This window comes from Leuresthes tenuis, unplaced genomic scaffold, assembly GCF_036924035.1.
Source record: "Leuresthes tenuis unplaced genomic scaffold, fLeuTen1.0.hap1 SCAF_8, whole genome shotgun sequence".
Taxonomy (NCBI): domain Eukaryota; kingdom Metazoa; phylum Chordata; class Actinopteri; order Atheriniformes; family Atherinopsidae; genus Leuresthes; species Leuresthes tenuis.
In genome coordinates this window covers 10,636,068-10,663,415 of record NW_027325362.1, presented here as the reverse complement: position 1 = coordinate 10,663,415, position 27,348 = coordinate 10,636,068, and the positions used below count along the sequence as shown (strand labels likewise).

Below are 27,348 nucleotides of genomic sequence, written 5' to 3'. Positions count from 1 at the left end.
CAAATTCGGTTGATCAGAACTTTTTTTTGTGTGTTCTATTCAGGTCCTGCAGCTGAAACAGTAACATGCCACACATTGATGCTTCTATATGAAAAGTCTGATTTCAGTTTTAGTTAAAGAATCTCAGTCATTTCCCCACCACTGACTGTGCTTTGTGACTTGTCTTCGATATTAGGAGCCAATAATAAGCTAATGGCAAGTGATGTTTTCTGCATGCTTGTTATTCGTCAAACTCAAATGAATATGTGGTGCGAGTCTGCATGCCGGCTTCCAGATAACCTACAAAAACATTCTTAATTTGACAGCTGGTACAGCGAGTTCAAGGCAAGAACAACACCACAGTGCAACAGTACCTCAGTGTTGCACTTCTGGTTCTTATACAGTGCAGATTTAATCACTTCATCACAATGTTCATGCTAATATCTGATTATTAAAAGGTGAAAATGACCTGGAACAGATGAGCTTTGATCTTTGAGCATTTCAGCTTGTAGAACAGGCATAAAATACTTAATTTGAATCATCAACAACCAATTACTCTTTCCCTCTGACAAGAAAAAAAATAGAATAAAAAAATGGAAGAATGCCAGAAAATGACTGATATTACTGTTATTAGACCATATTATACCAAATAGTCTAATCAAGGAACATTAAATAACACTGCAGCAGTTTGGCATTTGAGCTTACTGAACGGCTATCTTATGTCTTCAAAACAAACTGTATTCTGCAACAGAACAGAAAGAGTAGTCAGCATCGTTACAATAGTTTCACCATGCATGAATACTGCAACCTAAAACCAGACTATAGTATCTCCATGTATGACTTAAAAGTATACATAAACATTATGAAAAGTAACCAAACACTTTCTGGAGAAACACAATGTACCTCTGTGATCTTCAATCTAATCTTGATGAATAGACCCAAACTTGATGCATTTTTTTCACAACACTTTAGAGTTAGTACTCTCTAAGGACTGTGTCATTTAAAAACACAGAAAAGACTAAAATCCATGTTGATTCAGTGCGCGGTACAATTTTTACCCAAGTATAACATTTTGTGTTGAGCCTTTTGCAAACTAAAAAAAACAAAACAAAAAACAAACTGTGAAATGTGAAATCATTTCGAAGCATGTTTGCATTTCATCATGAACAACTCCAAAAGAAAGCTTCACCAGCATGTTTTGACAGCCAGCAGTGATGATAATGGCGATGATAATGATGATAGAGAATTGGTCTAATTTCAATTCACAGAACTCATTTCGTCGTTGAAGCGGGACACTGTAATAGTGTCAATGCACATGAGCAGCCATTTAGCAAACGGACCTGAATTAAATGCAACAAGAACATTAAGCCATATGAAAAATGCTGAGTAAAGAGTAAATGCTGCCACCTAGTGGTCATGTGAAGGATGAAATAAGAACGATAAGTCAAATGAAGGTGTTCACCAACCAAACGCTGTACACAAAGATAGTTTCCAATTTTAGGTCACTCATGCAGAGACGAGATTTGATATTCACTTTTTGCTTAATGTTTTTAATTCAAAATAATGAAAAATAAATTCAGTAAAGTCTTATACAAAAGAAATACCTTAAAAGAAAACTTACAAGCACTCCATATCAGCACATCTAATAATCAAAATAATAATAATGGCAAAGTAATGGTAAATATAAAATAAACAGGTAAGTCAAGTAAAATCTCAGTAGAGAAAGTGCTTCAAGCGTATCAAACACCTCAGCTACCACCAGTGTGGATAAAGCAGTTGAACAGTACTATCATATTTTGAGGTGTTCTGGGAGGCGTCACTGTTTCTCGAACACCACTCCGTCACATTGCATACCTCTGGGTCCACTCCCTGGCCAATTTGTTGTACCTGTAGACAGAACATCTGATTAAAGACTCATGTATTCATCCAGTTTTTCCACGTCGAGCCGTTTGGCTTTGATGCTTACTTTTGTCTGTCTGACTTGTAGATGTGAGCGATGTCAGGGACCAGTGGATCATCTGGATTTGGGTCACATAGCAAGGAGCATATGGATAATAAAACTGGGGGGAAAAAGAACAGAAACCAGTGTGCACAGAGGTTTTCATTAAATCTAACCTTTCATTCTCTCCATGTCACCTAAATGTGTACCAATTAACCAGTTAAAACACATAAGAAAGCTTCAAGCACCACTATATCATGAGAAAGTTGGTTTAGCTCATTAAAGAGTTGTTTTGGCCGCCATTACTTTGGCACCTATCCTACCAGTGTTTTTGCCCCACTAATGATACACCACAAAACATCACCTCAAAACTTTGTGACAAAACTACACAAGGAAATTATTTTTTGTTGTTGTTGTATTTAAAAGTAAAATACAGTTACCTTTGTTCCTTGGTGATGGAAATCTTTGATTAAAGAGAATGTAGATTGGGTGGCAGAATGGTGAATTTCTTAATCAAAAGGGCTCTCAATGCCTCATTATAGCGGTTTCCGCACATGCACTGCACTCCTGAGATTTCCCAGAGATGTTCTGGCAGGGTGGCATGTGAGAACAAAAAATATTTGGCATTCACTCCTGAGATTTTCCAGCCAGCTACTTAGTAAAATCTCTAGAAGATCACCAAGTGGGATAATGTGCAGTCCATGTACCACAGATGTTGGAGGTGGGAATGACGTCGTGCATGAGATGAACGTGTCTCAGTTGAAATTAGGAAAACCAACAAGATTTGCTCACTGTTGTGCTAAATGACCAGGCTGCCTTTTATTAGCAATAAAGGCTAATCACAGCATAGGCGTGATGCATTTTGCACATACAAACACTACAGCACGTGTATGATTAGGTAAATAAGACACCGGTTGAAAACCATGATCACAGTTTACTTTTGTGTCCGTCACCACTTTTTATGTGTAGGGCAGCCACTTTCTATTTTCAAGTCGGGTTTGGAGAGGTTCCTTCGTCTTTCCTAATCAGAAATCCGACTTTGGGAGACGTTGTAGTTGATTTTTCCAACCAGATTCAAAGAAATTCTAACTTGTGAGTTTAAATGGAAAGCGTTATCATTCTTCCGGACCATAGTAGATGTACGCTGGTAAAAAGGTTTCTGCTTCATACTCTGCTGACCTGTCCTTTTACTTTCCACACAATCTACAATATTGTGGAAATGACCAAGGATATGGGGTGTCCATATAAACTCAAAAACAGTCAGTCATAAAGGAACCTTATCTGCCATTCTCAACGTTAAGTACACAAAATGCAGTAATTTCCACAGCACAATTTCGCATATTGTACTACCATCTGTGTATCCCCCCACACCCCACTCACATTTCTAGTTGTAAGAGAACATTTTGAGCACAGAACCTCCCACTGTAAAGTGCCTGTGTGAATAGCAACAGCTGGAAAAGCCCAGACCGATTGTCAGCACGTTTACCTGAAAATGTCTGGTGTCCACGTGCGAAAACACCTCATGACAAATTCAGCACAATGTACCCATCTTTGAAACACTTCCATTTTAAAATAAACGTTCAGTTAAAACAAATTCCAACGAGAAGGCAATAATGTAGACTTTGGTTACCTTTAGATATTGTGAGTGCAGGAGACCACTGCGACCTCAAGATGTCAAGGCAAATGCTACCATTGCTGTTTATGTTGGGGTGATAGATTTTAGTTGTAAAGGCGACCTATGGAAACAAAGCACAAAAATTAATTCTTGATTCTGAAGGTGGTTGGGTCGTTGTAGAAGGTAATATTAGTAGAAATGTTGCCCATGATAACCTTCACAAAAGCGATTAATCATGACCTAGAAAAGACTTCCAGAAAGTAGTGAAAAAAAAAACTGTTGTAATAGTGTACCAATAACTGTGTACTTCTGTGTAAATCAATCACAAAAGTAATATTTTCTCACCTTTGGTGGTTTAAAGGGATAGTCAGTGGGAAAATGGACAGAGAGGAAGAAAACCCCTCCATGATAAGGGCTGTCATTCTGAAACAGAGGAGGAAATTATTGCTTAAATATGCAGAATATTTGTGTCTCAATAGTGCCATGGGCTTCAGCCAATAACACTGCAGTAAAGTGCGCCAGTCTGAGCTTTCCATACATAACAGAAAGGGCTGTAAAGTGAACATAAAACACCATTGTCTAGAGATCCAGAAGCAGCTTGGTAGGAAAAAAAGAAAAAAAATTCAGGAAACAAATCCAGAATCCAGAAAAAGCTCACCGGTCCTGTGATAGTAGCTTGCCAGTGAAACACTAAGGAAACAAAGACAAAATAACAGCACGTGAGAACATTATTAATCACAAAGCCACATGGCAACACACTCAAAGGCATAGCTATGATTTGAGGATTAAAAAAGTACAGGTTTATTTATGAACCATTAGATATGAATTATCATACTTACTGTCTTCTCCGACAGGTCCAGCTGAACATGAAGCTGGAGGATCCCTCTGTAAGTCGTTTAACTCCTGTAAAAATAAACTCCAATTTCATCTTTTATTTTTGTCATTTAAGATGCTCTCACACTGCAGTACACCTCTGAAAAGGCCATACATTTGTGTATTTTTGTAAACTATAAGCCAATGTATGCGAATGACCGTGTCAAAATAAAGGAAATGGCAATATAGAAGGAAAAAACACGTAAAATAACTTTGTAACGTCAGTTTTCTTTGGGCCTTTTCGCTGATAACAAAGTTAGCTTTGGGTTTATAATCAGATATAAAGACAACACCTCAGTACATCAGACAATAACTCAAGCCCTCAATAACTGACACAATGTCATGGATCTAACGAAACAATCCTGGCCTTATTATCAGTTACTAATGGTGTTTACGGCTCACTAGCCTATAAAAGACGGCGACAGATACACAGCATAAAGGAAAGACAACAGGAATTAAAGCTTTGATTGATTATCAATCAAAAGTTTAGGAGTTTAATTAGCTGCCTATCACAACAGATTACAGTCATCTGTATAATCAACTTGCTGACAGTAAAAAAAATAAAAATTAAAAATCGGTGTCGAGAATTACTTATATGGCGTAAAATTGCCTACAAAACGGTCACGACCCGTTAGCAAAAATGCTATGAGAAGATTCGCTAACGTTACAGAGGCGTTTCCGCATAGCTCCAGCCGATTCTGAACATTAAACAAATTAGGGAAATACGACTATTCTTACCTTCTGTATTCTCTTCAGAGCCATGGCAAGTCTTTCAGAGAAGTTATGAGAAGCTACAGTGTTGACTTTGAGGGCTGTCAAGCACAACTACGCTCACTTTATGCCGACTCGGTGTTATTTGTTTTGACAAACTGACTACTTCTTTTGTTTCCGCGTTTTTGTTCGGCAACGAAGGATGGAGTGTTGCATTGTGGGAGTTGGCGTTTTCGTCATGCCATTTAAAGGAACCGTTGACTGATTTTCTTTTTTTAAATTCACTGATTAAAAAAAGAAAACTGAATAAAGGAACAAGAAAATAAATTAAAGCAATTACAGACAACAAATAAAAAAGCTGACACGACATTATATTATGCTATTTGCTATGAGATAGATTTTACTATGAAAATGTACTTGTTCGCCCGCATTGTAGGGGATATTAATTTATTTTTTAAATTGTCACCAAAGCAACTGTGAACTAGTTTGTTATTAACTATTATTAATTAATTATTAATTGATAACTATTATTATCATTATCATTATGGGTTCTCTCTGGATACTATGGCTTCCTCCCACCACCCAAATACATGTACGTCAGGTTAAATGGTGTCTCTAAATTTACCCCATAAATGATTGTGAGCGTCTTGCTTGTGTCTGTGTGAACCTGTGATGGAGTGGCGACCTGTCCCGTTTGTACCCTGCCTCTTGCCCAATGACAGCTGGGACAGATTTAAGCCCCACCCCAACCCGGAGTTGGATTAAGTGGTTTTGAAAATATTGTTATTGTTGTTGTTTGGTGAGGAGGGGCATACGTATTTTTAGCAGGCTTTAAGTCTGATGACACTGCGTGTTGACAGTGATGTATTCAACATAAGGGTGTCTGGGTCTATCATTCACTTAAATCTGTAACCCAATGTCCTATCATCAATATTATACCAATATCTGAACATTATGGAATATATAATGGGTCAACTAGATCTGACTAAGATGTCTGTGATCATGCTGATAGAAGGTGGCCGGAATGATATAACCAATGGGATTATTTAGTAATGACAAGATATTTGCAGGTTTATTTACATCATTCCTTTAAATATAATTTACAATTGCAGTTTTAAAACTTTTTCATGCTTTATATTTCTACTCCACTACATTTGTCAAGATCATTCTTTTTGTGATGCAGAAAATGCACGAAGAGCTTATGAAATATAAAGCACTGCTGTTAGTGAAGAGTTAACTTGTTCTAATGTTAAAAAATATTATACAGATACATGATTTGACAGTTCTTTAAATATCTAACCCTATATTTGAACTTTGATTATGTGAAGGTTTTGGACTGCTGCTAGGACAAAGCAAGGACTGTCATGATAACACTAAGGTGCAGACGGGTTTGTAAAGGTTGTGCTCCAGTACCATCAATCATAACAGAAAAATACTGCATTCATGTCTATGCATGGTGGTGTGGTGGTTAACACCATTACCTCACAGTGAGAGGGTTCTAGGTTCAACTCCCAGCTGGGACCTTTCTGTGTGGAGTTTGCATGTTCTCCTCGTGTGTGGGTTCTCTCCCAGTACTCTGGCTTCCTCCCCCCAAGGCTGAAATGACCATATACATTGGGGGGGGGGACACACATATACTATATTTATTTATATGTATAGAAAAATAGAGATAGATTGGTGACTCTTAAATTGTCCTTAGGAGTGAGTGTGAGCGTATGTGTAGTTGTTTGTCTCTGTATAGCCCTGTGATGGACTGGCAACCTGTCCAGGGTGTACTCCGATGATCACTGGAATAGGCTCCACATATATTAAACTTGCATATGTAAATCATACATTTGTAAGACAAATATCACGTACACTAGAGTATTTCTACTGTATTGCATTAGTACTTCAACATAAGTGAATCCATCTTCATCCCATACTTTACCCATACTTTTCTATTACAAGAGAAAAAATAACATCTACAGTCAAATCAATGGTCAAATGTATCCAAATAGTATTAGCTCGCAAAATATTGATCAGAAGTACATTAAGTATCTGAACATCGCGGTTATAAATTCGAAGACTGAGAACTGTTGATGAATTTAATAATTGGCATAAATAAGGGGCAAAATAAAATCGATCGAAAATACTTGATGAAGGAGTTTTTACTTTACCCCTGAAAGTGTGCAGTTTGGGTGTTTTTATTGCCCAGAGGTTAATCCATTCTCTGTTCAACATAATATCCAAATCCAACGTGGTGTTTTGTTTTAACCGCAGACACTATCCGACTACTTCCTAAAGATCTAATGGGTGTAGTGCATTTGTATTTTTATCAAGCACATAAAAGATTTATTTCAGTTGTAAGCCACTGATTTATAAACTAACACAATAACTAACTGAAAGCCAGTATAAAGATGTAAGGATTGTTTTTGTCGCAGCTCCCTGAAAGGCTCTGCAGTGAGCTAGTGGTCTGTTGGGAAAACTAAACCAGAAATCGTTACTACATCCAGCCTGCTGAGATGAAGGCATGAATGAGTTCCTCTAAATCTTGAGTGGACAAGAATGTTCTAATTGTCGCTATTTATAGACATAAAAGGCTAATGCAGCGATGGCCTTAAAAAATTTATAACTGACTTTTGTTCTGTACTTGAGTTGCATCCATGAAGTGAGTTTAGAGTAATTTACTGGATTACAGGATTAAGCTCTGATACGGGTTTAAATGTAGAGGCCAAGGATGATCTTTTGATGAATGTGGATTTAATGGCTCACTTTTAAAATGTAAAAATAGCCTAGTAATTCATACAACTCAAACAAACTGGGGAGAAAAGCAATTAGCCTTTTTTTTCCAGTTTACCCAACAGTTCTGATTACCAGTATTAAAGGTTTCATTAGTCTTTGACAAGATAGCCTGACAATGTTCCAGGTCAGACAGAAGTAATTTATTGTGGTGCTATTATCAGACCTGTAAACCTGAATAGGATGAAGCACGTATAGTAAATGGATAAATGAATGCCTTTATCAGAGCAGACTTAGATAAAGCCTGTCAAAAGTCTCGTTAAAATTTGAGAAGTTGCAGCTAGGTAAGACTGGTTTTCACAATTTATTTAACTAATTATCATGCAAAGATGATTTAGTTAGCTTCCCCTTAGCATTTTATATTTTACATAGAATGCAGGCACAAATGGGAGAAGGGCTACATCTGTTATATTTCACACCTGGAGAGTTGCATACCTCAATGCGATAGATGAGTGCAAATTATACTTATTATGTTTTAATCTTTGTACCACTGGATGGGAAATCCATTGCTGAATTATAACTTTTTCTTGCATTTTTAATTGGTTGGATATGGCCTCACAGAGCACAAATACTGAACTTGAATGAGACAAAACATTGTTCAAGTAGCTACACAGAACAGCGATTCAATTTGGTGTAATATACACTAATCTGTTTGAATGGGATTCAAATTTAAGCTATAATTGGCCTGATGTCAAAGTGGACTATCTCTCAGTAATACAACTCATTTAATTTTGGTTTACAAGATCTGTTTTTGTTTGTTGATGGTGTGATAGTCTTTCTTGGTCTGAGTTTAAGTCATATTTTTAAGTAACAACAAATAGCTTGATGGAAATGTTATGAAGGACAATGGTGGAAGAAGCTCATTTTCATACTTTCAAAGTATAATCAGCAAATGGCAATGCAACTAAGCATCAGGACATCATTTTTAGATTAATATGCTACAGAATTATTATTACAGATGCATGATCTTCTCAACGCCATGATGTGTATTTCACCTCATGTAAAGCAAAAAAGTCAATGCAATCTGTGTCATACTGTGTCCCTTACTGACCTTTAAAGAAGATCGCAATTGGTGGAATATTTATGAGCTGCTGGCCTGTTTTTTTTTTTATCTGGACTCAGATTCCTGAGGTATCGCTGCAGTAAATAACAGCTAAATTTGAGGTGGAAAAAATAGCTATTCGTCTCCAAAACGGTTTGTAATTTATTCCTCACACGCGATTGGTCATAGATCAATGCGCGCTCACAGCCTCTGAGGTGGCGCGCCCGCGCTTCTGAGCATCGTTTTTAGGGGAGGAGAGGAGAGACTGAGATAGAGCTGTAACACACCGAGTGTTCACCGAATGTTTGCCTCTGCACGTTGCCAATGAATACCCCTCACATTCCTATGTCTGCCAGTTGACAAACTAAACGATAAGGACCAGGCTTCCACCCCTGTGAGGATTCAAGAGTCCTAAAGCGGGCTGCGTGTTTTTTCAGGTAAGCTCCCCCCCTCTCTTCTACGCCGGTGACCGTTTTCTCCGGATTTTCTGTGTATTTACGCGCCGTTTGAGGGAAGAAAACGATAACGAACGCGGGCGTTTTGTGGTAGCTGTCCAAGGTGCTGAAACAGGCTCGAGGCGATGAAAACACAACACAGAAGCGCCAACGGCCTTATGTTAAGAGCAGGTTACACGACTTCGTTGTTTGAATGCTATAGGCTATCTAGTGATGCAGAATAAACCTCGCAAGGATGGCGAGTGGGTGTTATAGGGACGAAAGAATGATGAAGCTGCAACATGCATGCCAAATCTATATCTCTACACAAATGGATGTGTCCTGTCTGCACAGTGGAACATCATACCTCCTCTAGGGACGGTGTGTTGTTTTACTGCATTTACCGCTGTCATGGTCCGGGTCTTCACCTCACCTTATTCTGCCAATTCAATCATCGAGTGATTTCATAGTAGGTGCCATGTAGTGCGTTAAGAACCCTCTATGTCAGCAGGCGGTAGAATTTTATTACTGTAGCAGACATTGATGGATCCATTTGAGAAGAGAGCAGTTGTAGGCTTGTAAATGGTGCCTATCATTGATTGTCAAGTTGAACTTTTGTCCCATTCACAGGAAACTTACAGGGCATCAGAAACCAAAGGCCTATTTTGTGTAAAATCAGCCCCCTCTCCTAAAAATGTCCTTGTCAAGACCTTGTGAAACAAGTACACATTTGCAAATTGGAAGGTTTGCACATCTGTTCCATGTGAAAAAAAAATGGCAAAGGTGTTAAAGTATGATCCAGACCTCAAGTTATGGTGAATATTCTCCTTTTGCAAAGGTAGGATAAGCCATGTTCACAATGCATTGTTCTTCTGATGGACCAAAAGCGCCTCTGTCCACAACAGGAGCACCTGACATTTCCTGTGGCAGATTTACCCACTGGATCATGGCACAGACCAACAGCAGCGGGCAAGGGACCAACGGGGTAGCGGATGAGTCCCCCAACATGATAGTGTACAGAAAGGTAAGGCAGCTGTTATTTTTAGTCTGCTTGTGTGTCAGCGTGTGGGACTCTTGCATCAATTTATTTGACATTAAGCTGTGAGATGGAAATTGAAAAGACAGCGTGTTTTTTTTTGTGATTTGGGGTTGTAATGCTATATTGTCTTGATGAAAGCATGGAGATGATGTACAGTTTTTAATCTCACAACATACATGGCACTGAGTAAAATACTTGCACACATGTACTCACACACATACCATGACATGCATGCAAGCATTTTACAGATGAACCATTCGTTCTAATCAAAGGATGTGTTTTCTTTTTTCTTTTAGCAGACAGACATTAATGGAACAGAAAGGAAGCCGAAGGGGTTTTAAGCATTGTTCATTACACTGTTAGTGGTGTATTTCTTCACTGCTAAATCTGTTACTACATTAGATAATTAAGAGAGGGGGAGAGAGTCAAATGGGCCACTGCTGAGACACCTTAATCCGGTAGTGCTTTAACATTAAACAGATTAATGAGATAATAATCTCCACCGAAGATAAACAGTTGTTTACTTTGAGGCTTGACATCCAACCATAGTTTCTTATCAAAACTTTGGTTAGAAATATACACTTAGAAGGTAATTATGCACTGCTCCTTGTGTGCATTTATGTAGTTGTAATCTTCTCTTCCCTCTGGACAAAAACAGTAAAGCTAGATTTAAGATTAACCTACAAATAAGCCATTTAGAAAATTGCTTTTGCTGCCACCAGGGGAGGATTCTGTTCTCTGGTGGCACTGCTATTGTCTGAATATTGAGATTTTTTTTCCTGATCTGTCTTAATGTAAAGCACGCTGTGTGTCAAATCTACCCTAAACAAAACCCAGCGTTAAATACTTCCGTGCTGCTGAATTCTAGATTTCTTGTTTCTATCTCTCTTTGGATGCCCCTATTAAAGTGATATTTTGCTTGTGGGGGACTCAAGCATCGAGAGAATTTTATTCTCCTCTCCCATCTGCAAATTCCCTATGCCATTTATGACAGCCTCTGTACACCATAAAGAGGAAGTGCTTACTATGATATCATAAATCTATATTTTATGACACTCACTGTGTGTTAGGTAATATTTTTTTTCCAGTATGGAACACTACTTAAAGGAAATATTTTGGTATTTGTAGCAGAAGTGAATGTTTGCTATTTTAGAGGTCACAAATTTCAGAATCTTCCCAAAGTGAAACAACAGATTCAGAAAACTGGCTTCTCTTTAAGTGGGTCACATATTGAGGATAATGAAGATGGATTGATGAGACTAATGGACAATGGGAAGGAAGAATGTTATTCAATTTCAACTTAACATAGGGTATACACTATCAAAACTATGTCATGTCTTGTCAAATCAATTGCATCCTGTGTAGGTGCTTTGAGCATTGACTTGAGTTCTGTCCTGATATTCAGTTACATATGATGTCTCTACCATTGCCCTGCTATTGATCTGTAAGTCTTGTATTTTTGATTATACACTACATCAAATGATCTGTGGAACTAAGTGTGCAAAGAAGGAAAATGTTGTTAGCTTGTGCATTTAATTGTCATCCTTTACCTTCAGCAACAAGAGCTGCCACTATTATAAAATTTTAGTTGACATTCAAATGTCATAGAAATAATTGTAATGACTTGATTGCATCTGTTAATTTCCATGAAAATATTATGACAATAATTCATGGTAAATACAAAAAAATGATAAGACAGGGGTGCAATTCTATTAGTCAGTCGACTCTATCAAACAGTAAAAGCTTGAAAAAAACATGAAAATATAACAATTCTGCTACTTTCACCCAGTTGTCTTATGAAATTGAGTGAAAAGTATTATTTCAGTTATGCAAAATCATCACAATTATCTTAAATAATCCTAATTATGCAATTATGTAATCATGTTGACATGCTTATTAGCGACAAAGTGAAACTAATGAGTTGATTATAATTTATTTAGAATTTAGGAGAACATAGATAATGATTTCAAACTTTGACCGATTTATTTATTCAGCTCTTTACATTGACTGGCCTGCACTGTAGAAAGGATGAGCAAAGTGAGGGCAGCAAGGATTAAGTTGTGCCTCTCAAGTGGGTTTACCTGCTTTTGCAATTGAAAAGCACTGACTGCAGACACCGCCAGAATGAACAGGTGCCTCAAAGACTTTTCAGATGGAGATGGCTTGGCAGAGGTGTTGCTACCCACACTGACTGGGCCGCTCTAAGATGAGGTGAAATCTCAAGTGGAAAACAGGCTTTTATGCCCCGTTGTTGCTTCTCAGGCTTCTTTTACGTCAGTATCATGAGTACACAGTGAAAAAGCTGTATGAAATGTTGATAGAGAGTGACTGGACACATCCACGCTATATCTCACAATGTGTGAGAACTGTACATTCGTGGAAGTGTTATATAATATGAGCAGAGGGAGTTTTTATGGTTGAGAAAAGCTGATAGTGGTTTGATAGACTTTCCACAGGGAGCATCACTATATCCTTTCACTTTCAGTCTTTCTCCGGCCCATCCATCCTTCCACTCCTGTCGTTAACTTCTAATGAAAAGGGATGGGTGAGCTGATGTGTTGACCTGCTTACTGAGGAAATGTGTACCAAGATGTGTCTTCTTCAAGGTCACACTCACACAAACACCATACTTGAATGCATGTATAGTTCATACTGAAACTGTATATCCACAGGTAAGCACACATCATTTGTATAGTTACATATTTAGAGATACATGTACAAACACACACAGATGCCTTTGTGATGAACTGATTTATTGGCAACAGTCATTGGTGACCCTGAAAATGTCATCATCTGCTATAGAACTCAAAAAAAGGCTCAAAGAAGTTATAATTCTGCTATGTTATAAAAAAAAGATCCAATAAAATCTTCAATGATTGAATATAAAAGATAAGTCTCAAAGAATCTTGATCATTACGTGTCATTTAAAACCCTTTGTGATGTCTCACTGCTCACACATCAATCACATATGACAGAGTGCATTAGATTATACTTTATATTTGTGTTTTCATACCTGCTCACATGTGCACCGTAAATAATGATGCATGTGTGTGTGTGTGCTGTATGTAGGGCGAATGTTGCTAAGAGTGAGTTCTGAATTTTTTATGCAAGCCTAAAACAGCTCTGGTTCATAGCCACTCAGCATGAGGAAGGAACTTAATCTCTCACCAGCCAGCATTTTGTGTGGATCTGTGATTGTGTGTCTCCATGTACACGTCTATGTGTAATCATGTGTCCAGTATTTACAACATCCTGTATTCTAAAATGATTATATTCAACGTGCAGTATACATGAAATAGTATTTTGCTTCTTTTGCTGTTCTTGTTTTTTTTTATATTTCTTGATTTAAAACTTTATTTTGCTTCTCCAGCCATATAAAATTGAGAGCTCATTTAATCAATACATCGAAAATGTTGATACAGCTCAAAATTGGACAAACTTTAAAACACTTCTCAAAGAAGACTTATTGTAACCTGACCTGCCTTGCAACAATAGCCTATTTTCAGTCTCTAGAAAATGTATCATTATCACACTTCATACAACATTAAAACATTGTTAAAATTTAAATATTGTGCTGTAAATTGGAGTCTGATCTTCCACTGTTGATGTGGTACCTGACAGCTGAGGCACATTCTTATTTAAATTGTAGCTGCCGACAGGTATCCAGTAATTTGTTCTTCCAGTAGCTAGCATGACTTTCATCTTTGTGAATAAGCATTAATATTTTACTGTATATTTATGTCTTTCCTCTCATTTCTTTCCCATTGACAACATGCAGCATCCTTCTTGTTCATTGTTTCTTTATACCCTACACTATGGCACCTAATGGTGTCTTGCTAAGTACCATCCCCGCAAACAACAGATGACACTCATATGAGTGTTTTCACATCAAAGCAGACATCCCTGTGAAGTCTTTCATTTAAGAAGCCACAAAGTCCTCATAAGGATGAAGGAGGAGGTGATGGATCATGCAGTTAAGTGCTGCTATCAACCACAATTAAATCAGACACTTTTTATGTTTTTAAATTTTTTTTTTTTTTTATAATTTCTCGACAGTTTATCTTTATTTACATTCAAATGATCTCTTTCTGGTTGAGTTTAGGCAATAACATTAATTGTTAGGGTTAGAAAACAATCACAGTTAGGTCTAAAATACATTCTTTTTACAACATGACTGTCACCCTAATTGACGCCATGTTGACGGTTCCATTGTTATGTGTGAACACAACATTTTATGACAAAACTTCACTTTCTGCTTGGTTTTAGAAAAAAAAAACATCACTTGGTTAATTAGAAAGAAAATAGTTGGATAGGTTTATAAAAAACAAAACATTCTTTTTTCAACCAACCATCACTGTCTGCCCGTATAAACAAACACTATGTGTGCATGTTTTGGTGAGGAGGATGGTTTCTTTTCCAAGATTTTCTATCATCCATGTAGCAACTACAAAAAACAAACAAACTGGGTATTGCTGTTTTTAGAGAGTTCTCATCACAAAAAAGCCTTTGCAGATGACATATGATAAGATAGCAATTACTCATGCAAATAATCACATTGGTCAAATGTCAAATTAAATGGTTGATAAACATTCCTTCTGTGTTCTCAGCTTCAGTGATTTTTGTCCCTCACACTTTCGAAAAAAGGTGTTAATGCTGCGCAGTGAGAGTTGAACCTTTTCCCCTTAGTGAGACTCAGTAATGAAGTAATGAACAAACAGAAAAGACAAACAGGGCAAAGGTATTACTGAATACTATTGATTTGTCATTTGATTAAGTGGATGTGTACAAGAGATCCTTTTGCGGGAACAAGACATTCCGTCTGCCCTGCATCAGAGTAACATACTATTTCTAATTTTCTGGGGTCTTTGTCACTGTTTACATTTTACTGTTGTCCCACAAAACTGTAATGTAGATTAAAGCAGGCAGATTATGTATATGTATGATAGTATAATACCAGATTATATTATTGATTGTTTAAAAAAGATCAATCTGAATAATGGCAGTTTCATCACTTTTCACCTAAAAAAAAACTGAATAAGTTTGGTTTCTTCAAAATTGTAGTCAGAGGCCTCAAGTAACAAACAAATGCATCTGCTGAGAAACCTGACACAACGTATAGTCAGACTCCTACAAATTTCATATAGATAGCCTCACTGGATCATTTTAAGACTAATCTGCATCTTTCAAACAGCCCCATTTCAGCCTGCTCTGTTATCAGTGCAATTTCTCCACCATCCTACATTGTTCGTGAGTCATAAAGCAGAGGGAACTGAATACATTTTCAGCTTTTTCTTAGTTAAGAGCCAGATTGAAGGGTTCTTGTACTGCTTGTCTCCCTCAGTGTGCAATCAGAGGATCACTAAAACCGAGAGAAAGAGAGGAATAGGGGGGTGAGGTGGGATGATCCATAATTGCCAGATCAGAGAGAAATCTTTGTGTGTGAAGTAGGGCTCTTTGTATGTCAGCTTGCCAACCAGACAAATTTGCTTCCTGTGTATGAAAACATGCATGTTATTTTTTTCCCACACAGTTTTTGAGTGAAAGGAAGGGGGTTGGCAGACACTGTTGGATAGATTATTGATGTTTATGGCTTTACGCATTTCAGACAAATCCATTTTTTTCTGTTTATATTGACGTCAGTGCTTAAACACCAATATGTGGTGCTGGCTTCAGTGACATGAGCTACAGTTTATAGTAGTGAAGTCCTGGTATCACATTGTGCTTCTAGAGGCCAAGATAATCCACCCAGTGGTGCTGTATTATCCCCCAAATGAATGAATAATTGAAGTAAGGTTGATAAATAAAATATGTTTCTTCATCAGAGGAAATTCAAAGTACTTTTCATCAATCATAGGAAAGAAAATCTACTTACATTATAAAATGCATTTCGATGATGTCTGTAAAATCCGAATTAAATGGCAATTAACAAATTTTTTAAATCTAACCGTGGGAGCAGGACTGTTGATATTGCAAATGTATTTTTCATGAATGTTCTGTAAGAAAAGTTTTACAAAATTACAGTTTTAATCAGAATGATAAAAGTGGCATATCAATTAAAAGCTGAAGAAAAAACAACAGACTTTAGCTAACTTTTTAATGGTTGAGGCAGTCCTCATCACACTTTACTTTTGAGTGCCCCAGAATCAAGGGGGGACTGAGCGCAGCCTTTCTTCTTTATTTTATCTTCATGTCAGTCATATCTTTACTTTGCCTAAGGTAGTTTGGAAGATCTATAGGACTTTAGTATTTTGATGAGAAAGCCAGGTAGATCTAACAGTTATCAGCTTCAATATGAAAAGCTTTAATGAGGGGGACTCTGTATGTCACAGCAGTTCCTTCAGATAAATAATTACTGACATCGACAACAAATTCCCTCTCCGCTATGTGTGACTCAAGCCACCTAATGACCACTCCTGAGAGCTCGACCCAGTTTTCTGTTCTGGTCTAGAACTAATTAATGAGCCACACTATAAAATGCTGCACTGAGTTCTAATAACATTAGGACTGTTAGACTCCCTGAATCACAATTCTGGCAAATGTCATTAGAAGTCTTTATGAGCGCAGTTTCAGTTGTAGTATGAGTGGAAACCTAACTGTGGGTCATTGAGGATGTGATCTGTCAATAAGAAATTAGTTTTCAGAGAAAACTCAATAATAATAGTTGTATGCATGAAGGGAAGATTTGAAACCAACCTGCAGTTTCTTAGTATTGAAACCTCCAGGTTTCCAAGAGGAGTCGAACATCTGCACATTGTAAAGATACAGCAAAGATGCATGTAAAAAGTGAGCCAAAAGCTGTAGTGTCACTGCAGGACCAGTTAGTCTGATCATTTTTATACTTAGATGAAACAGAAGATGTGCACTTTTTTTATAACAGACAGGAACTCCAAGAGGGGGGAGTGCTTTGGGGGAATTTTTTTAAAACTAATAACCATTTTAAATAAATATCATAAGTGGCTTGAAGCTTTCTTTATGAAGCCAATTTGTTGAATGCATGACAGTTTATTTTGGGAAATTCCTTTCTCCTAGTTTGAGTTTTGGCCTTTAAGGGAACATGAAATGTCGTAAATAAACAAGAAGCAGGTCACAGGATGATAGACACTGGAGATGCTGTTATCAGAGACATGTTATCACTGTCATTCTATGTTCTACATTTCAATACTACTTTATTGCTTAGCAAAACGAATATAGGGGATCTTGGGGATCCATTAAATTGACAATCTGCAACTATTTGCAAATAATTATTTTCATAGAAGCCTCTTTACAAAAAGTCAGGACCATTTTCTAAAATGTAAATAAAAACAAAACATAGATAATCATCTAAACCTTACATTTAATGGATAATGGTAAAATATAGAGTATCACATGTTGAAATGTTGATCTCTTTTTAAAAAAAAAAAGATTAATGCCTATTTTGAATTTGATTCCAGCAACACAAAGCTGGGACAAAGGTAACAAAAAAGTTATGTTAAAAAACAAATAAATCAAAAGCACAGTTCAAAGGTCAGCATCAGTGATGATATGGGGACATTATAGCACAGTCTGGGTAACAGAAGTCCTACAATGATATTGAACAACATGATAATCACCTCACAACAAGAAGGTTCCTGGTTCAAATATCTGCTGAGGTGTTTCTTTGTGGAGTTTGGAAGTTCTCCCCATGGATGTGTAGTTTCTCTCTTGGTACTATGGCTTCCTCCCAAAGTCTAAAAACATGCATGTTAGGTTGATTGGGGATTCTAAATTGAGCCCAGGAGTGAGTGTGTGATCATGGTTGTTTGTCTCATTTGTCTCTTTTTCAGGTAATTAATTACAGCCTGTTCATTTCAGCAACACAATGCCAAAATTAATTCTGTAGATATAAGTTGGCTTGCCTGCAGTCTTGACCTGCAGTTAATTTATATATAATTGGCACAATATGAAATGGAAATTTCAACAAAAGAGACCCCTGACTGTTGAGCAGATGAATGGGCAAACAATTCATTTTCTGAAATTTAGCAGTTGGTCTTCTCAGACCAAAAATGCCTACTGAGCATTGCCTTAAAGAGAGGTGATGCAGCACAGTGGTAAACATGCTCTTGTCCCACCTTTTTTGGAACATATTCCTGGCAGAGTTTGGGAACTTTTGGAAACACTCACTGTCCTTCTTGGAGGGAGTAGTTAGATGTCTCAGTTTGATATAAAAACATAGACAGTTATAGTTCAGCTTATTATACGAAGACAGATGAGTGGTGTCAATTAATTCCTTTTTTTATGGTTTAATGTAGGTGACTTGGCCAGGGGTTTACAGAGGGTCAAAGGCATATGCATGTAGTGTGGCTATCCAAAGCAGACTATAACTGTTGTAAATGAACACAAATATATGATCAGTATTATAGAAGGCACAATTCTAAACTAATGTAATTTGGGTCATGAAATAGAAAAAATATCCACATTGCTTGGAGTAAATGAATGCTTTGGCATCTGTGAATAAAGTCTTCCTTTAAGCTATTCCAACTATATACCTCTGCCACAGCTGGAGTCTTTTGGCCTGTCTGTCAGGGTTATATAACAGTCTAAGGAAGCCTGGGCATTAAGATAGAGGCTGACTCAGGCATTGCCTCTGTCAAGTCATTTACGTCCAGATCAACATTTAGAAAAAAAGATTACAGGATTGCCTTGAACTAGAGTTGTAACTGAATGCTCTGTCATCTTGTGTGTGTTGTTGAACAAAAAAATTAAAAGAAATCAGAAAGGTAACACGTCCAAACACAGTGTGTTCTTCCAAAACATCCAGCTTGTTTCCTTGTTCTCTCCTTGTTCACAACTTTGTGCCCCTTTTCCTTATCCCTCCATCTCTACATACACCATCTACAGTTCCCGTGTAGTCTCTACTTCTAACATGCTACCCAATCATTTCCTGTGATGGCTTTCTCCTTTCCACACACCGTCATTGTCTAAATTCCCACTTGCCTTCTTGTCTCTATCTCTTGATGTATTGGACATTGTGTCTTTTTATTATAGAAACTTGGTGTTCTACCTGTCTTTTGCAGTTTATTCTTCTGAAATATCTTAACATCTAGTTACATTTGGTAAGTAATTCCCTATATTATTACAACAGCAGATTTTAGAAGTCAGATGTGAAAACAGTCAAGTGCACATTAGTTTTACAATGTAGGTAAAATCTTTGGTGTGAGGAATATTTTCCTTTTTATAAAAAGATATCAGAGGTGAAACATAGACTATGACACTTGCCAACAAATTTATCTTTACTGCTTGTTTGAAAATGTCAATACATCTCAAGTATATGATTATATTCGTTACATATTCTGCAAAAGGATAAACAAACTTAGAGGTTCTCAGAAACAAATTCTAAATATCTGTCACACTGACCTCAAAACATTTGCCAAAGATGAAATCATATTTGCACATTAAGTCTTCAAAAGCAAACAGAAATTATAAATCTTATCTTATTGCATTACCTCATTGCTCTGCTGTATAGTTTGGCAGCTCTAAGTAAAAATATTGTTTTCCTGTAAGATATCCCTCCACAGATCTCTGTCTCTCTGTCTTTGCAGACCTGTGAAGATATTTCTCTCAGTCCCAACTTTTTCATCCTAGTTTCCATCACCGTCTGTCTCTCACTCGTGGTGTTCACACTTTGGCCCCTCATTTCTGTCTCTTTTATCCCCCTCCAGCCCCTCTTTCTCTCCTCTACCACTTTCATGCCCTGTTTTGTTCAGTTTCAGGTCTTTGATGTTTCTCAAACACTCACAAGATCACACTAACTTTCTCTCTTTGTCTCTCATGCGCTGCCGCTGACACTGCTTGCACCCCCCTCCTGTCAGAGAGGCATCCATCCACCTACTTCTGTCTGCCCCCTCCGCTCACACCCCTCTGCTCTCTTTGAAGTCATCAGAGCCTGGTGCCACTCCAGTCAGCTTTTATCCTCACACAGAAGAAGAGAGGAATGAATTTAGACCCTGCTGGAGCACAGTCATCTCCCCTTCTGTGTGAAATGATTCACTTGTGACTCACAGCTTTATTGGGAACTCACTCTAAACAAACAACCATTGGATGTGGCATTTTTCTATCCAAATTAACTGTAACTGTAACTGAGAATGTTGGCCTGATTATCCCCCTGCAGCTCAGTGACCCTCTCCGCAATGAGGAGCTGTTCTCCCTAAAGCAATCATGTCTCAGTGATTAGCCTGCCATCACTGAGGGCCAATGCTCAAATCCAATATTGCCAAAATGATAAAAGTCAACCAGCAATGGTTCCAAAGGGTACGTTTTCATAAGTTTGAGACATACATTTCCCTCTCCCAAGCACACAGACTTTGTCTCAAAATGTGCACATCAGAGCTAATCAGATTTGCAGGTATGCATGTTGTTGTGTGTCACAGTGTCACACTATTAGTTCAGCATAGCCAAGCACTCAGGCACCATCTTGACCTAACCTGCTGCTTCTTCTTTCTATGATTTCTATGATTACAGCTAATCAATTTTACTTTTCCGGCAAAAAAAATCTATTATCCCCAATTGCAAAAAAGTTCCTAAAATACTTTTAAATAGTACATGTGCTTATGTCTAATGCCAATACATGTACTGCAGAAAACTAAAGCTCTGTTTCCAAAAATGTTATATAAAGTGAAAACAAAAACAGATGCAAAAGTTTGCAAATTGTGTTTACAGTTCTACAGAAAAATGTACACATTTTGAATTTGATGCCAACAACACAACACGCATTCTGAATGCAAGTACTTAACAGCCAGTCTTATTTCCATGCTACTTTTAACAAGGTAAACTTGGACCTGTTTGGAAGAAAACGGGCCTCATTAAATTAATTCAAAGTATGGCTTTCTAGTTCATGCTGATATGTGAACAAGTTGGTGAGTCACAGGTATTCTGATATAGCTGATGCACATTTGAACTCAATAAGACAATATGCAGCATAAGCATGCTTCTTCCTGTCAGACCAAAGTGCATTGTAATTGATTCTCCTCAGCAATGATAATGAACATAAGGATGAAAGGATGAAATAAGGTTTCCCTAAAGCTATAGACAGTTATAGTTCAGCTTAGATTTTTAAAGGTTGTTTTCAAGCAGTGTCAGAATGCTTATTTAAAGGAAGGTTTGGGTCTTAACAGACTTAAAACAACTTTTATGCTTTCAGCCATGCTGACAGTACGGGTCTGTGAATAACAATGGTGGTCTTTAAGTCACCCATTTTAACTTAGGATTTAAAAACTATTGGATGGATTGAAATTAAATTTAGTTTGGAAGTTAAATATACCCTAGGGGATAAAGCGCAACCTCTTCAGTCATCCCTTTTTCTTGTGTCACATCTCGGTCAAAATTCTGAATATAATCTGTTTGCTCCTTTGGTTCAGACCCAACATTTGAAAGATTAATGACTGTACATGTTCTTTCCAGACCAACAACCAAAACAAAGTCACTGTCCTCCTTCTTTTATTGGAAAACTTTGACTCGATTAATGTTGTTTCAGTCTTCCTCTGCTCTCAGACACTGACTTCTGATATTGTCTCATTTGATAATTGAGAGATGGCATTCCTGTGGTGAAAGCTGTGTGCAAGGGTTGTGCTTTCTCCTGCCATCTCTCTTGTTTTTACTATGATTATAGCTTGTGGCTGTTTTGATCAGATCCCTATGACAACCAAGCCAGCAGTCCGTCAAATGCAATTATCTCTGTTATCTATGTGTCCAGAGCCCCCTAAGCCACAAAGTGACAGAACGTGTTTGTTTATGTGTGTGTGTTTGTTACTGGATTTGGTATGAGTGAGCAAACATCTGTGCACTTTAAATTGTGCTGCTCAGTCCATAAAGGCTTTCAGAGTTGATTTTGCATACCTTTCACCAACAACTTTGCCTTGTCACGACATGGGCAAAAGGCTTAAAAGCTTCCACTTGCAGTAAGTTCAGTATATCACCCTAAATTCTCGTGCTTTTTCATGTTTAATGAAACCGGTTGCCGTAACGACTACATTCCTGCAAGAAATATTCTAACTTACTTTTTTATTGCACAGTGTTGGTTAGAATTTTAGTTATAACAATGGCAATCAATCTAAGCAGTTAGGCAGTTGTACTTTTGTTGATTAGATTAAAGAACCCAAATACTTACTGTTAACTAGGTACCTAAACTATGTCATCTAATTCTACTTGCATATGCACATTTTATTAATACTTTTTAATGGGAGGTAGTTATTCAGTGTCTGTAATAAGGATACAATTGTTGAGCGCACAAACTGGATCTGCTCACTATAGTTTACCATTTGAGACATTGTTTTTACTTCTTTTTATATGGTTCTTCTTACATTTTCCTAATTGCAAAAAGAATACTTTGTTCCTCACTGACAAACAGAGCATACCGTACAGCAGATTCTCTTCTCAGCTCTTTCTGAAAATCAGTGATTGCACATTGTTAACAGGGTTTTCATCTCCTCAAAAAGCCCCATTATAGAGGAACAATATAGGTGCACACAATATTCATGTGCTGGACAAAAGATAAACTTTGTTATCTCATCTTTCACAGAGTAAAAAATGACAAAGTCTGGTATAACAATGCATTCAAATATGGTTGAAAAGTCTTATTCTGTTCCTTGCTGAAGAATTGATTTGATTTGTTAGCTTTCCTTGTCTGTGTCAGCAAAGCTCTGTGAGTCCATGAAGTAGCCAGTATTGGGTTGTGTCAGTATGAGGGTGATAAGATTTGTCATTAATGAAATATGCATGAGTGTATGAATTGAGGCATTTTATTTTGTGTTTTCATATGCAACAGCCCAGTCCATAAAATAATACATTTCTAACAAGTTGATAATAATCTTTCTTTTTTTGCTTAATATGAAAACAGTGATGAAGGTTTAATGGCACCTTTTTGTAATCTGGTATGATACAGATGCTTTCTGTCTGTAGCATCACTGTAATAGTGTTTTCGATATTCAAAATTCAAGTCTCCCCCTGCATCGACCAGTCTGCCCTTATTGGTTTATTGTCCATCCTGACTGATGTGTCCTCTAAGATGTGCATGTGTGCTTGTCCTGTCGGACACCCAGTCCTTGTCTCAGTTCTGCAGACTGGAGAAGTCAGAAGACTGTCAACCTGCCAGTATCCAGCTGCTTCTCTCTTATTGGTATTCTGGGCACACAGAGCCATTCTGAGTGTCTGTTGCACGTGCCAAGGAGGAATGTGGGAAATGAGGGGATGGTGAAAGGAGGAGTAAAGCCTCCTCTCTCTTATGTTATCTGGACCTAAAAATAGAAAGCATCCTCCCTTTTTTTTCTATTCCCAGTGCTTCTCTGTTTCCATACCCAGCCTCCCTCCATGTTTCTTCCTCTCTGTTTTCTTCTCTTCTTTTCCTCCTTGTCTGGTCTATGTAAACATGCATGCTGGTGCCCTAAGATAAGTCTACTCAAGTATACCGCCAGACAGTATTGGCTCGGCTGAAAGGCTTGTCTTCATGAAAGATTAACTGTAGGGTTGCTCTCATTTGACAATACAAGGTCCTCCTGGCTAGTTTACAGTGACAAATCACCCAAAATAAGAGATTATTATAATTGCTTATCACGAAAAAGTGTTAAAATGATCATTTTTAAGCCAATCACTAATCTTTTATTTAGCCATACGTAAATACATGATCAACAGATGATGACATGCTTTATCAAGTGTGTAGCCTATTTACTCTCTTCTGTGATCTAGCAGCCACATGCAACTAGATGAAGTGTTGAGTGAGTTTTCAGAAAAAACTTTTGTACTATACATCTGATGCAGCTTTTTCAAATTTTTTTATCTTCTAATTTATGATAGCATGCTGTTTGAGTGATGAAATCATGGTAGGTGGGCAGTAGCGATATGGGTTTCCAGTGGATTATGGAACACACAGCTAACCTTGGCTTAGTCATCGCGCCCACTACCCGCCCACCAAGAAGAAGAGAGCAAAAGAGGGACTGAGAGTGAAAGTATGCGATAGAGACAGGGAGGCCTCGCCCTTCAAACACTATCCCATCAATTGCCAGGAACACAAGATCATAGTACATTTAGACATAAACAGTCAGAAAAAAATCAACTACTAAATAATAGAAGAAGAATGAATTGTAGATGAAGGTCAGGCTGCAGGAGTGCTAGCACCAAAAGAAAGTGTTGTGTACTTAATTCCAGTTCTCCATTTATAGATTCCTGTTGCTTCTATAATTAGTGTAATGCTTTAATGTTCCTAGACAGTTTTTCCTTAATTTGATATTATGGCATCATGTATACATTAAATAGCAGTCTAGTTTCAATACATTTGTTGTGTCTTTACTATATTTCTAACCTTTAAATGGTTAGACCACCAATCTCGCAGATGAGAAACAAGTGCTCTGCTGACTGAGCTGAAAGCGAAAAACCGCCACTACTTAGTGTACATTAGCTACATCTCCATTCTGTCGTCAGGTGAATTTAGACTGAACTTTTGAAATCCTACTTTGTTGAAAATGCACATCAGGGAAGCTTCTTTTAACTTGTTTGAAGTCCATAAAAATAGGCCATGCAGCATTGTCAACAAGTGATGACATAGAGGCTTTGTTGCATAAGGCTGCAATACGCAGAGTAGTGGCTGCTAACTGCTAACGACACTGAGAAAGAATACACTCATAAAGCCAGTGGCTTTTGCTATGTAAGAATAATGGAGTTTCCAGGTAATTGTTTCACCTCTTTGGAAAAAAAGATAAAACACATCAAAATGACACAAAAAGCGTTAAAAGGGACGATGTAGCATATGAGGTGATGTAAATCAGCACTGAATCAGATTTAAAGGTGTGTCCAGTAGTTTATGAGATACAAACTTCAGCAGATGATAGCGTATGATAACGCATTAATAATGCAGAGATTAAGCTTTATGAGTTCTCCCTCATAAAGAAAATGACGTAGACAGAAAGAGATTCAGGTAACATATTGTAAGTTTTATATTGTGAAAACAAAATACAAATTGAATTCCCACTATTCAGGATGTTTAGCTGTTAACTTCATGTCAAGAAGTTGAACAGAATGGCTCGATTCAAATGGGCTGTTCAGGTAAGTTGCCACTGTCTCTGACCCGGCTCTTGAGCTGGCAAATGGTCTACTATCACTTGTTTAACTACTGATTATATTCTCCCAGAGTTTAGTACTGGAAAGTAGCCCAAAACAGGGTTTCCAAGCAGTGAAACTAAAATGCTCCACTGAAAAAGGGTAAAAGCTGCGAAGTGCTGGATGATATCAACTGTCCATCAAGAGAGATGACAAAACAAGACCCGCTACTTCTGCTGCTGTGCAATAGGATGTTCTACCACTAAGTTGGTTTATTACACTTCCAGCAAAGAAGGAAACAGTGGGGGAGTTACATTATGGAGCATAATTAATGATACTGGGGCTTCCCTTTAAATGTACATTCTTGTTATTGTGATTGATATCATGATAGCAGTCAGGTGCATGACTTTCTCAGTTGTTTACTGAATAATGAACCTTTAATATATGTTCAAGTTAGAAAAAAATATCTACCTCATTTATTAAACATCCACACTGAATGTGTACATGGCACACAACAGCTAAAATGGGTGAGCACTAAAAGACAATCAGATTTCTGAAACTGTGAGTACGCCCACAAGCAGCAATTTTCTTTTTATAAACCATGGTACACCTCAAAAATATGCACACATGCATCAGCCTCATTTCATACCCTCTACATGTCCACATTCAAACAGAAACGTTCAACTCAAAAACACACTGAAATGATCCTGCTGATTAGTGGTTGTTTATGGGGATTTGAGGTGTTTGTGGATCAGGTGGAGTGAAGATGCATCAGGTGAAGTGACTGGAGAGGATTCTTATCTCCAGCAGCTACTTCAATGTCTCCAGTGTGTTCTTGTGCATCTCTCAGCTCAGTCAATCTGAGATATGAACAGTATCAAGAGATCATATTAAACATTATTGACACTCTGTTACGATCTTGGTTTCCTGCAACTGATGATGATAGTAAGCAAGCCTGGTAAATGTGGCTGTAAATGTGGCTGAGGTTAAAACAACTCACTATGTTCATGATGTTGGGTGGTAAAAGCAAATCAAATTTCGCTGAATCCGAAATTCTGACAACTGCCACACTGAGCATGATGGCTGTCCAGCTTTCGATTACATGGTCTGAGGTTGAAAGATTTGACTGGCTATACAATGTGAGTGAAATGTTGAGCATGATTTGTTTGGAGATCTGAGTTTACATCTCCCTTTTCAACTGAACTATGGTTGGATATGATTACAGCACTGTCGGTTCAAATGTTGATGATAAAGTGGAGCTACATGTTTTATGAAGTGAAATAAAATGTGTGTCTTTCATATATGCTGTAATTTCAAAGATCCTGCTTTATGAGGTCACTCCCTTGCTACCTCCACAATGTTTGCATGCCTGGCTCAAAGTTTCTGCACACATTCTCTCTTTTGGTCAATTTTGCGTTGAAGGCACAGTATGCCTTTTTCAAGTCGCTATTTCTTTTATGAGAAGAGTAAGTTTATGTTTCAGGACGGCCAAAAATGGTGGTGCGGTGGGTTGTACTGTTGCCGCACATCAAGAGGGTTCCAGGTTCAATCTCCACCTGGGTTTGCATGTTCTCCCCGTGTGTGCATGTGTTCTCTCCGGGTACTCTGGCTTCCTCCCACTGACCAAAAACATGCATGTTAGATTCATTTGTGACTCTAAAACTGTCCTTAGGAGTGAGTGTGAGCATGTGTTTGTCTCGTTTGTCTCTGTGTGGCCCTGTGACGGACTGGCGACCTGTCCAGGGTGTACCCTGCCTCTCAGCCAGTGACCGCTGGGATAGGCTCCAGCCCCCCCGTGACCCGACAGACGGATTAAGTGGGCATAGAAAATGGATGGGTGGAGGATAAAAGGCTTGTTATATCCTGGAAGAGTCAACTACAATAAGGGTGAAGTTA

At 37.8% G+C, this 27,348-nt stretch overlaps 2 protein-coding genes across 4 annotated transcripts in view; one reads left to right on the top strand and one right to left on the bottom strand.

Moving 5' to 3' along the window:
- Positions 1-1,501: 1,501 nt before the first annotated feature.
- Positions 1,502-5,319, bottom strand: LOC140312913 (ubiquitin-conjugating enzyme E2 D4-like). Of its 2 annotated transcripts, none has more exons than XM_072390799.1 (7): positions 5,145-5,319; positions 4,373-4,436; positions 4,192-4,223; positions 3,879-3,956; positions 3,549-3,654; positions 1,946-2,039; positions 1,502-1,866 (listed from the first exon to the last, which is right to left on the bottom strand). In XM_072390799.1, the coding sequence occupies exons 1-7, from the start codon at positions 5,166-5,168 to the stop codon at positions 1,821-1,823; spliced, it is 444 nt and encodes a 147-aa protein (XP_072246900.1). In that variant the 5' UTR covers positions 5,169-5,319; the 3' UTR covers positions 1,502-1,820. The 2 variants fall into 2 exon arrangements, with proteins under 2 accessions (XP_072246900.1, XP_072246901.1); XM_072390800.1 differs by having other exon boundaries at positions 1,946-1,997.
- A 3,864-nt stretch (positions 5,320-9,183) lies between these two features.
- rgs7a (regulator of G protein signaling 7a) overlaps positions 9,184-27,348 on the top strand; it is a 48,515-nt gene continuing 30,350 nt past the window's right edge. For both annotated transcript variants that reach the window (XM_072390797.1, XM_072390796.1), the window contains exons 1-2: positions 9,184-9,374; positions 10,277-10,395. In XM_072390797.1, the coding sequence (XP_072246898.1) occupies positions 10,318-10,395 (78 nt within the window). In that variant the 5' untranslated portion in view covers positions 9,184-9,374; positions 10,277-10,317. The remainder of the gene's footprint in view (positions 9,375-10,276; positions 10,396-27,348) is intronic.